A 12,307-nucleotide genomic window follows, 5' to 3' on the forward strand; every position below is an offset into this window, starting at 1 on the left:
TGTTTTGGATGCAGATTAACATTCATGCATGTCTTGACTTAAATGTGGTTTGCATTTATTTGCTTGGAGCTCGATTAAAATGCACATCACTGGAAGAATTCGGTACAGGATGTCAGCATAACTTAAGCAGTAATTTAGGTTGAAAACATTCTCTATGGTACGCCATAAAGTACACAATTACACTGAAAACTTTCTATAGATCGTGGAGTGGAGCAGTGGAAAGTCATTTTTATTTGTATTCTACATTTGTTTGAATTAGTCATTTTAGTCTTCATTTTTTAAGTGAATAGTCCTACACTATAACAAAAAAGCAAGAGCACTCTATGCAGGGTCCAAGATTTTTAGAAAAAAATATTCCTCAGCGCTCATTTACAGATAAATTACAGACATTTGTGTGTTTTTACCCAGAAAAATATAATACTGAAGAAAAAAGAACCCATTTGCATCTGTGTGTAATTTTTGGGAATTTTGTTTCCAGATGTCTCTAATGTTAAATGTATGTATTAGCATGTATTTATCTATTTTAACAAGCTTGGTAAGACTTGAAAAGCAACACTGCTGAAAAACAGCATAAACAACCTTTTCTGCTCATGTTTCCTCTCCGCTGGTCGGGTTTTGCATAACATGACATGAAAATTACAAAGATTTCCATGAGTGTTCCCAACACACAACCTGAACTCCTGTCAGGGTTGAGTGTGGAAGGAAGAGTCAGGTAAACCCATAGTAAACATCTACTACTAATACTAATTATATACACTGTAGAATTTAGAATTTAGAAACAAACGTGATTTTTGGAAGTTATTTAATTATTTTGCTTCTTGTGCTGTAAGTACCATTTTGTTCTTCCGACTCACAGATTATGGGTTGAAAGTGCTTTCCCTTATTGGTAAGCACAATTCATAACACAGGCTGGTATTGACTTTGGTGGTTGTTGATAGATAAAAATAAATAAATTCCTCCCCCTTTTGTCAACATTTATTATCGTTAATTTAAAACATTTTAAAAGATAGCAAGAAAACAAGTTGTAGACAAAACAAAAACAGGAGATATTGGCAAATTGGCTTGATAATTAATATGTACTGACCTAGTGGGTTTTGGTATCTCATTAATTCTTTGATTGTAATTACTGTGTTATTTTGTATACGATTCAATGGATTAACAGCCACATTAAAAGACGTGCTCTTGTTTCTGAACTCTAAAACAGACTCACCAGCTGCAAACATTGCTGTCATGTTTGTTCTATAGGCAAATATCACATACATATGGCAATAATCATAATAATTCAGATCACAACTAATTTCAACTTCAATATCTCTTTGACTCAGTTTCTAAGATAACAACAAACAAAAAAAGATATCAACACTTCTGAAATAATATTGGATTTGGAATAATAATAAATACGATGTATAGTATATTTGTATATTTTCCCTCATACATTTTAATACTGTTGTTTTTTGTTCTCTTCTGTTATCTGATATTGATTGTTTAATATATTAATATGTTAAATAACATTCTCCAACACAATCCTATGAAATATATATATATAGTATGTATGTTCTGATGTACATTGCAAATTGGAAACATGAGCCCACTTCTCTCAGAACGGCGTTACCAGCAGTGACCAGCAGGGGCGGTCGTTTTCTAACGGACATGGACAGGAAGCGCAAGGAATTGTGGGACTTTTAGTTCTCTGTGGAGGACGTTTGGCTTGATAACACCGCGAAGAACAAAACAAGGCCTTTGCCACCGAAAACAAAATATCAGCCTCGAATTCAGCAAAAATACAAACTCCGAATGATTTGATTCCGGGTAAATTCAGGTGGATTCAGTCGTCGTACGAAGAAAAGCGGCTCACTTTTGGGGAAAAATAAACAGGAAGTTGCTAGCGTTGTGGGACGTGTAGTTCCGCTTGTAGGCCACTGAGCTTGACAACAACGCATAGAATAAAGAAACAACAATAAAATAAGGTAAACTTCATCCGAAGACCGTGCGTTTGGCCTCGGCGTTGAAGTAAACATGCCCGGGTTCACCTGCTGTGTCCCCGGCTGCTACAACAACTCGCACCGGGACCGGGACCTGCGCTTCTACACATTTCCTAAAGACACCACGCTGAGGGAGCTGTGGCTGAGGAACATCTCCCGGGCCGGGGTCAGCGGTTGCTTCAGCACCTTCCAGCCCACCACAGGGCACCGAGTGTGCAGCGTGCATTTCGCCGGCGGGAGGAAGACCTACACCATCCGGGTGCCGTCGCTCTTTCCTTTGCGGGGGGTCAACGAGCGCAGGAGCCGGCGAGGCAGAGGCAGGAAAGTGTCCGCGGTTGTTCCTGCCCCCGGCGCCGGGATTGTGATCACCAGTGTGGTGGGCAACGCGGCGGAAGGAGCCGAGGGCAATGCTGGCGGCGAGGCGAGCGACGACAGCATCACCGTGGTTCAGATAGGCCAAAACGGGGAGTACCTGGGCACGGCGCGGCTGCCCGCCCAGTCGGAGGGGACTTGTTACACCGTCGGCAGCGCCGACGAGCTAACCGCCGACGACTCGTCGGCCGAGACCGCGGCCACCGTGCCCCAGCCCCCGGTGCAGTTCGTCAGTGTGACCAGCAGCCCGCTGGACCACTCGTACTCCCTGACCACCGGCACCACGTCGAACGAGCTGCTGCGGAAACTGAACGAGCAGCGGGACATCATCGCGCTGATGGAGGTGAAGATGAAGGAGATGAAGGCGACCATCCGCCAGCTCCGGGTGGCCGAGGCCAAGCTGCAGGAGGAGGTGCGGGAGCGGGACCGGCTGCTGTACGGGAACTCGGTGTCTTTTAGCGTCCGGAAGAAAATCTGAGGTCATCAACACCGGAGAGACGAGCCGTTACATGGACTCACGGAGGGAGGCGACACCGGGGGTCGCAGGACCGCGGATCACGACCTGTTTTGTATAAAACGAGCGATGACAATTTATTTTGAAACTTTTGTAGGTCTGTGGTGAAAAACAAGTTGACAGGCTAGTTGATGTAGTTTATGCCATATTAATAACAACATTGCTGATCACTTAGAAACACACACACAGTCCAATATTGCAGTCAATCTAAGACCAGCAATACACATTTACCATCAACCAGGACACAGACTTACAAGTTAGGCAGGCTTACACGATTATAACTGGGCTGAAGAGTTGCTCCAAACTGCCTTGTTGCATAGAAAGGTTTGTTTTTCCTAAGGATTTCACTTACAATGTTTTTATTATTTCCTTATGAGTTTAAATTAGGAGGTTGTAGGAAGATGGAGCATACAGGATATTTTGAAAAGGAAACACTATCCATGGCACATTTGGTGTCAATGACATTAAATTCAGTTCCATTTAAAGGTACCTTCAGTTGTTTCCCTTTTAATGTCGTTGTTAAAGCCAGAAAACAGACTTAATGGTATTCCTTAAGAACTGAAGGGGCAATCTTATTAAATTACGATTCTTTAAGACATGCAACATTGCTCAAACGTTTCGATTTTAAGGAAATCTTAGGTGACGTACAAACCCCCAGATACTTTATGCAACTTGAACGTGTAAGTCTGCTCCAGAGGTTCTTCAGCAGTGCCTGCTTGCTTCCGTGTGATTCATATGTGTGATGTTTCTCCACACCGAAGTTTAGTGGCTGCGTTTCTCCGTCCTGTTCATGAGTGCTTCATGCAGGACGTTACATACATTTCTTGTTTTTGAACTTTGTCTGACAGCTGTGCTCTGCTCTCATTTTGAAGTAAATTTCATTTTGAAATGGTGCTCGAATCATTTCTCAATTAATCGAACGCGTCCTGATTTTGTCCAGTGGATCAGATGATTCAGAAGTATTTATTTTAATGCTTTTACATCAAAGTTGAGGGGATTTTGCTCAACCGACTTGGCTCTTGGTCACCTGTCAGAGGCTCTTGTTTGGACTCTTTCTTCGGAAACAAGAGCAAATGTGGTATATCCAGTAATTTCAGCTTAAGTAGTTGTGTTTTTTTTCAAGTTGAGTTGTGGAAAAGGTAATACATTGTGCATCTTGTCATATCCTCATTCATAAAGACCCAAAGACTCTGTCAGTGTTAAGAGAGTATCAGGATATTGCCTTATTAACATCAGTGTGATGGATATGATGAAGTGTGAAACCCATCTTTTGATTTTTCTTCCAAATATTCTTGGAAAATATAACTTCTACTTGTCGAACCACAAAACATGCAGCGATGCTCCTGTTCACGTTACAGTGAGGATTGTAATTTAGGGTTATTGTGAATTTATGCAGGGATCACTATAGCAGATTGATTCATGTAGTGGTTAGGCGATAAAATGGTGAAAAGTCTTTACAAGATACCATAAAACTGTGTCCTCATATTGCTTTCTTTTGTGTCAACAGTTGGAAAAACAAAATGAGAGTTTGTTTTTAAAGCAGCAAATCATCACATTTGAGAATCCAAAATCAGCAAGTGATTATTGAATTAATAAATCACATGCAACATGGACTTGCATTTATTTATATAGGGCTTTGAAGTAATAATAGGGGTAAAATGTGTCAGATGTTGAAGCATTACTTCCACCCTCTAGATGGCAGCATACCAGCTTGAAGGGCATTAGGTTTAACTCCTGTCTATATGTTCTAATTTGCGTTATCTGTGTGTGTGTGTGTGTGTGTGTGTGTTGGCAGCTTGGATGGTCATTTGCTTAGTTGTTACTCATATTCTAGCAGTTAAAAATGTGTTAATGTGATTGTAAAGCTGTAATGCAGTCACTCAAGCTACCCGAACTTAAAATCTGTCATTTTGAACACCTGCTGTCGTGTGAAACAGAGGAAGAGGGAGCGACAGATGAATGGATAGACAGAGAGCATTGGAGAGAGTGAGGATCCAGATCCTAATCTCATCTGGATTTTTTTTTTTTTTACTCCCAACAGTGTTGCATAATGCCTTAATCCATGGCTGTCGATCAAACTTCCACAACTCTATCTTCCTTTCCTATTGTTGCTGCTATTTAGCACATCCGCCTTTACATCCCGTACACGCAGCTTCTTGTGTCAGATTGTTTCATCGTATGAGATTAATTATGTAATGCGACCGAAGTAAAACAATCTTAACAGTGCTAACAGAACTGGGAAGGGCAGAATGACAGTGTTTGTTTTATAATGGACAATATACAACATTTTTTCTCTAAAAAGAATATATGACACACTTCACAAGCCTTTTGTCTGTTAAACTCTCCACCCAAAGCTTTTAGTGAGTGTTTGATCCCTTTGAGCACATTAAGGACATTTGTATGAGTCGAAACAAGGAGACCTCTTGGAGATGGTCGATGTCCTAATGCAGAAATATTTATTGATGCTGGATGATCATCGTGAGAATTGAGGTTTGAGCAGTACAACGTTATGAACTACACAGTGCAGTTCCATCCCCAAGTCTGCCTCCCGTCTTTCCTTGGAGAGCATAAAATCCTAGATTACCTTGAGGAAGCCGCCACAGCGTCTGTATTACGTTAAAGGTTAAAGGTTAAAGGTAAGAAGTTTGTGTTCGGCCGGAGAGACACGATAGTGTCTTGTTTGTGACGTTGCCTCACCTAGAAAAGCACTTAATAACTCAGATTAAATGTCAACCTATTCATAAAATCAGATGTATTAATATTACACTGAGGGACTCCAAGTATAGAGAAAAATCCAAATGCGTCAGACAGCAGAGAGTCTGCAGGATTTCCTTCAATCTAAAGGCGAGGGGATTCTTCTGATTGTCTGCTGTGGAAACATTCAGTCATGTCGAAAAATATGTTCATTTTACAAAGTAATGTTTTGATCGGGAAAATTATCAGTTAATATTACATTAGTTAGGTTAGTGGTATCAAAAAGATCAATCAACATTCTTCCATAAGGATCATAGGTGATGCCTACAAATGTTATTAATTTCATCATTAAAATCGATTACTCTTGGAATCCATTGTAACCTGTGAATGTCTCCACGGATGGCTTTTTGGAGCAGTATCACTGAAACTGCATGCAGATTCACTTGACTGACCTTGATGTGTACGTCCCTCTGATTTTAATATCAATACTAGCATAAACTGTATTTATAAGAATGATTCCAGAGGTGACACTGCTTTTTGAGCAGAAAAAAAAAAGTGGGAAAGTCTGACTTAATTTGTGATTTAAAGGAGCACAATTGACCAGAACGGGCTCTATTGCAAACTACTTGTACCATGAAACCATTATTTCCTGTTGCAAAGCTAAATGGTGAGGATGGATGACGTGCTTCAGAGTGACAAAAACAACACATTTGCATGATTTTGCACGACCAAATGTAAGCGGACACTTGAGCTGCACGAGCATCAGGGAGGTCAGCCAATGACGTGGGCATTGAGGCTCCCAGTTGGTGCTCCAGTACAGTCACGGTTCTTCCAAACCATTTGACAAGTTATTACTTTATAGACCTCACTTTGTGAATTTAAAGACATTTGACACAAAGTTTGAAGTACACTATTAACTAAAACACCCCTGTACTCTAATGTCAGTAAGCATATGTAACAACAAGAAGAGTCCTGATGTTTTCAGGAAGACACAGCTGGATTTGCTGCCAAGATTGTCATGGTGTATCGATTCAGGGAAGGGGCTTCAGACCCAGACAGATTATTCTGCTGTTAATGGTTGTTTTAAGCTGCAGATTAACAATGGGTTACCATTCCTCCTGTGTCACTATACAGATGTGAACATGGATTTATAGCTCAGACTAATGCACAGAGTTCCAGCCATCCGGGGGCGTAGCATGGGCTTTGGGGGCCAAGAGGATGTAAGACAGAATGTCAAGCAAGAAACACTGAGAATAAGGTAAATGGTTTACAATCAGCTCTCTAATAACAGAGTCTGCTGCTGTCCAAAACACATACAGCACTCTTCAATAACCCCTCGTGACCCAGATAGCTGTGGATGATTCTCATGGGTTGTTGTTATTCTCAGAGGGCGCTTTGCATCTATGTCGATCTCCCAGGTGAGCTGGATTCCCGTATCCTCAGCGGGACATCATCCATCTGTCCACATGAGAAAGAAGACCCTCCTGACACCTCCTGTAACATGTTTACTTCCACTGTCAACTGTGACAAACTCCTCGTTCATTAGGTTTTTACAGCAGGTATATATCAAGGCAGAGATGGTGAAAAAAATCCGTTCTGATTTGTGTTTCAAATAAATGTACTTAATACTAAAGACCGGAAATGAGAACACTCTAATCCAGTGTACTGTGTTGTGATGCCCTCATTGGTCTGCTGCCTCCAAGCTCTCTGTGGCTCTCGCCTTGTGCCCCTCCCTCGTGCACATGCATGCACATGCACATGCACGCAGCATCCTCTTACTCTCTGTTATGCATCTGCCCCGTTCACTGTTAATCCAGCCTGCTTGTGCCTCCGTGCATTGCTGTACTTTTGCAATCTGATGAATTCCCAACGGATGGCAGAACACATCGCACTTTAAGGCAGCAACTTTGGACTTACAGTCAGTGGGAGTTTCACGTCGTCTGGTCCGGAGGTGGGACTCGACTCCACAGGATTCGTGGATTGAGCGATGAAGTCCCAACCAAGCATGGCGACAATGCTGTTTCCCATCACTCTCTGCCTCAGTAAGGATGTTTCTTTAATTATTATAAGTGTGTTGACTATGTGCATATATATATATGTCTTGAATCTCTGTTTGGTCAGAGGAATTCCAGCAGGCTGGTCAGAAAAAGCCCAAAGTAGTTAAGATGGCTGATGATGGATATTCCAGTTAGCTGGTTCTGAAATTGAGGAGACGCAGGTTTTACAAATGCACTTATCTTAATGAAATGCTTACTGTCCCCTCATGCTCTCTCTCTCTCTCTCTCTCTTTATCTCTCCTGCTGTGTGTGTGTGTGTGTGTGTGTGTGTGTGTGTGTGTGTGTGTGTGTGTGTGTACATGCATTTTGGGTACATCATAGGTGCATATTCTACTATATTGTTTTTTTGATTTTCACAGTAAGATTGCTCTGCAAAGGAATACCAACCCTCTGCATAAATGTTATACTTCTTGTTCTTTTAACAACGAAAAACAGTCTGTAACTATATGAGTTCATATGTGATTAATAAACGTCTGAAGCAGGAACCAGGACAGCAACCACAGATTAAATACTGTAAATGACCCATTAAAATATATATTGTCAAAAATAAATACGTGACCTTTTAAAAATGATTACAATAATGCATATTTATTAAAGGAAGTAAATCGTTTTAAAGATGAAAATGATGGTTGCAAAGGTTGACTGGCCAAAAGTTATGTGGACCCCAGGAACCTTTTAGGTCTGAGGATATTTGGGGTGTTTTGGATGCTTGAGTTAAAATTAAGAGAAATATTAAGGCTTTAAACTAATGATCAGAAAATATCTCCCAACAAATGTCCAACTTCTTAGTATGCTTTTGGAGTGAGGTGTGACATTCAAGTGTTCACATACAGACAAAGAACTAGTCCTCTTCACAGGAAGAGATCTATGAAACACACCTCCACAGCCCAATGATTAATGCACAAATGTTTATTGCAATATCAATGTTTCAGGAACGCTTCAGACTCAAACTGGGCTCAGAGGGACGTGTTATGTATGAGCTGATCAATGCACTCAAGCAGCTCACACAAGGTTTGGTAGTCCTACACTGAATTTGGCTTTGAGGTTGTATAATCCCTCCAGATGAATGGAAAACTACATGCTATACCCATATTTCTGTATTTGTTTGATCCGTCTAAGCACCAGATGGATCATGTCTCTATAAACACTTTCTATTTCACTCCACAAGATGAAATCCACCGCCGAGCGATTTTATTTCTCTCTCATCCCCATATTCATTTATCTGTACCCATTTAGATAAAAAGTGATCTCAATTTAGTGTTCAAATCCACGTTTTTCTTGTCTCTTCCTCTCCGTCAGGCCTGGTCACAGTGTGTTTCGGAGCTGCAATTCCCGTTTCATGCAGTTCCATCTACAAGAGCTTTGCTCAGTGTTTACTCACACTGGGAGACAGTTTGGTGGAGACACAGAAAGACCAGAGCGCACAGGACATTGATGCAATCTGCAGGTGTGTGTGTGTGTGTGTCCATCACTATAGCAACCATCCAGTAACACCTTGCCTGTCGTGACACGTGTCTATTGATGAATTAAGTTATAAACGTTAAAACTGCATGCGCTAGGGATGGTCAGTCGTCTGTCAACAAGTGCTGGATAAATTTCATTATTCATGGTTTCCAGAGGATGAACCCTACTCATAGTTAGTGATCCTCCTTTAGTGCCACCATGAGGTTGATTTTTGGATTTTAGGGAAATATCTTAGCTAAGGTTTGTGATGTAATGCCTGCAAAACTATTGAACTTACCGTCAGCTCCAGCTGAACATTCTGCTCTGTTATTAGCAAATCTTAACATTATAAACTAAGATGGTGAACATGGTAAACATTATTCCTCTTTAATATCAGCACGTTAACATTGTCATTGACAGCATGTTAATATGCTGAAGTTAGCATTGAGCTCAAAGCACACACAGAGCTGCTAGCATGGCGTTTCTTCTTGTTTTTATTCACGATGGATGTAACATGTGCTCGCAGTGACGAAGCCACAGAAAATGATGATCCGACTGCAGTATAGAGGATTACAGAGTCTTTTAACTCATTGGTTTGGGTTTATCGTTCATGATTTTTTTTAATTTAAAAGACATTATGTAATGAACAATGCTCTTCTTCCATTGTATTCTAGAGTAGCTGCAGCATGTTTACTGCATCCTGGCACACTGTGTAGAAAAAAAAGTAACTTAACACCTGACAGGGAAGTCTGTTGGAAGACGCTGCACCTGTAACAGCCAATAGTGCTCCTGTGGTACACCTGTATATCACTATGGCAACGTGAAGCTTTAATCCTCTTAAGGAATGTTCATTTTCTTCACAACACGCTGTATTATTGTGCCGTACCTGTATCTCTCCTTGCATTATTACATTTCTACACTGACGTCTCCTCATGTCCTGGTTCCTTGAAGGTCCTGGAATGCTTTCCATGCTTGTGCCAACTCTGCTCTGGCAGGCTGTCCTGGAGAAGCAGCAGCTGTCTGGGAGTCTCTCAGACTGGAGTCCAGGAAGATGCAGTTCTCTGGAAACCTCTACGACATGTGTGCAAGCCGCACAACCCTCCCACCCAGCACTGTGCCTGCACCCCAGAGCCCCCCCACCTCCGACCAGACCAACCAGGAGACACTGAAAGGGCAAACCATCAAGAACAGCCCCACCTTCAGCACACTGTTGTTTCCTGTATGCAGCATCTTACTACATCTGGCCAGGAGTTAGTTAACCTTCTAAGTGTTTCAGCTGGTCGTCAGCTCCCCCTCCCATCCGAACGCCAGAGGGAAGACACCGTTCACAAGTCAGGCTCCTCGTGATTACATATTATATATGAAAGAAGCACACTGGTATCAGTTTAACTGTGTCACTTAAGATGAGTGAATGATTGATTGTGATTAAATTCACATTGTCTGCTATTGCTTGGTCATAAGTTATAGGCTGGGGTGACAAACAGTTAATGTAAGGAGAGAAGAAGAAGGCCCACTTAGCCTGAAAGACATCAGGTTAAAGTTATAAGCTACTATTTGTTGTAAACATTATATTTTTATGGCGATTACATGATTTATTTTTGGGACAATGGAGATTTTAAGGGATGTCAGGTGTTCAGATGTGATCCAATTAGTTGTGATCCAGAGTAGAGTATTATCACAGGGTGCAAAATTGTGTTTTTGTTTATATCACCCTGTTTCATATCCGAGAATGTGTATTCTGACCTCTTATGTATGCAGTAAAGTTTCACTTCAATCAATGTGATTAATTTTATGCATCCCCTGTGGGGCAATTAAAACGTACACACACTCTCATTAAAATAAAGGTACAAGTACAACAAATGTATGCCAAGTGCAATAATAATAATAATAATAATAATAATAATAATAATAATAATAATAAGTCAGCAGCGGTAAGAGTGAGTGAGACATTTCCAAAGCGTTTCCCATGTTTCATCCTTATGACATTTTCTAGAACTTGTCTTTGTTACTGATCTGTTATGCAATCATGGACTGCATTTCATTCACTTGCTTTTCAAATTACCAATTTATTTAAGGTTATTTTGTTGGTTATTTATATGATCTTGTTTGTTTCAAAGCAATATAGAGTGATAGATGCCTCACTCTGATTCTTAACCCAACAAAAATGAAAATTAAAGGTACGCTGACAAACAATGCGTTATCCTCTTAAATCGCAACTATTACTTTTCTTGCAGGCATGGGTTTTTGTGTCAGGCGTGTGTGTGTGTGTGTGTGTAATCTTAATACTCTTAAACTGTTTCATAACAGCAGAATCATGAGTAGATAAATCTCGTCTGTCATGTAGCAGGTTGCACCTCGCAACCCTTGAAGACGGTCTCACTGCCCTCAGAGCACGGAGCGTCATACTGTAAGCGGGGAGCAGATAATGATTGGTTGTGTGGCGTGTTGCTCAGCGTTGTCATGTCATCATGAGATAAACATGACGTGGTATGACATCTGTACAGGTGTGACATCTGAGGTCGGAGGTGAGAACTTAATTGCCGCAGCATGCTGAATTTAAACTGAAACCTCAGGTGCATTAAATTATTCTGCACAAATATTCATGTGACAGTGATTAAATGCCACCATGCAGCCTCTGCAACCCACGGTGCACAGGTTCAATGACTGGTTTAAATAATGCTCTATCATACACTTCACACTTCTGGGCATGACTTGCACCATAACCCTGATTACATTTTTGATCTGAAATAACGCTGCATATCATTCTGGCTTTGTCAGATTTTTACATGTTTAAAAGTCATATTATAAAACTGGTTTTGTCATTATGACCAAAACACACAAGTGCAATCGACAGAGAGGGATTAAAATGTGTTGTCTGACTCAGTCAGAGCTTTTATATGTAATATATTGATCAGGATTGATTTTTAACATGAAATATGAACAAATGTGAAGGTGTTACTGTAGTTTGAGTAGGAATTTAAAGGCTGTATTCCCGCTGTAAACGTCTATTTTCACAGTCAGTTCTATTGAAAATGTCCCGTATGTGTACCTTAGTTACTTGAAAGCCTGGTGCATCCCGTACAGAAGCTGCAGGGTGTTGATATCAGACGCTGAGGGGCAACGCGTTGGTTATTGACACCCTGTGAAGGAGAACGGTCTCTGAGGTCTTTATTCTGTAAAACCATCACATCAACATCCTTTAATAATAAAACACAATGATCAACATTCTTCAACAACCATTGATA

At 40.9% G+C, this 12,307-nt stretch overlaps 2 protein-coding genes across 3 annotated transcripts; both read left to right on the top strand.

The window, feature by feature from the left end:
* Positions 1-697: 697 nt before the first annotated feature.
* nrn1lb (neuritin 1-like b) lies at positions 698-10,931 on the top strand. 2 transcript variants are annotated; one of them, XM_084011914.1, is made up of 4 exons: positions 698-825; positions 7,380-7,604; positions 8,919-9,066; positions 10,014-10,931. In XM_084011914.1, exons 2-4 carry the CDS (start codon positions 7,550-7,552, stop codon positions 10,315-10,317), a joined length of 507 nt encoding a protein of 168 aa, XP_083868040.1. In that variant the 5' UTR covers positions 698-825; positions 7,380-7,549; the 3' UTR covers positions 10,318-10,931. The 2 variants fall into 2 exon arrangements, with proteins under 2 accessions (XP_083868040.1, XP_083868039.1); XM_084011913.1 differs by lacking the exon at positions 698-825 and having other exon boundaries at positions 7,321-7,604.
* thap11 (THAP domain containing 11) lies at positions 1,682-3,779 on the top strand. The gene has a single exon (XM_084011666.1). The coding sequence runs from the start codon at positions 2,017-2,019 to the stop codon at positions 2,830-2,832; it is 816 nt and encodes a 271-aa protein (XP_083867792.1). The 5' UTR covers positions 1,682-2,016; the 3' UTR covers positions 2,833-3,779.
* Positions 10,932-12,307: the final 1,376 nt, after the last annotated feature.

The sequence above is a fragment of the Eutrigla gurnardus genome, assembly GCF_963514095.1.
Source record: "Eutrigla gurnardus genome assembly, chromosome: 1".
Lineage (NCBI taxonomy): Eukaryota > Metazoa > Chordata > Actinopteri > Perciformes > Triglidae > Eutrigla > Eutrigla gurnardus.

What these genes read in the sequence shown, in the direction of transcription:
- nrn1lb (XM_084011914.1), top strand. Translation starts at nt 7,550, where the DNA reads ATGAAGTCCCAACCAAGCATGGCGACAATGCTGTTTCCCATCACTCTC. An exon ending in TCCCATCACTCTCTGCCTCA is followed by an intron (nt 7,605 to 8,918) that starts GTAAGGATGTTT and finishes CCTCTCCGTCAG; the next exon opens with GCCTGGTCACAGTGTGTTTC. An exon ending in GACATTGATGCAATCTGCAG is followed by an intron (nt 9,067 to 10,013) that starts GTGTGTGTGTGT and finishes GGTTCCTTGAAG; the next exon opens with GTCCTGGAATGCTTTCCATG.
- thap11 (XM_084011666.1), top strand. Translation starts at nt 2,017, where the DNA reads ATGCCCGGGTTCACCTGCTGTGTCCCCGGCTGCTACAACAACTCGCAC.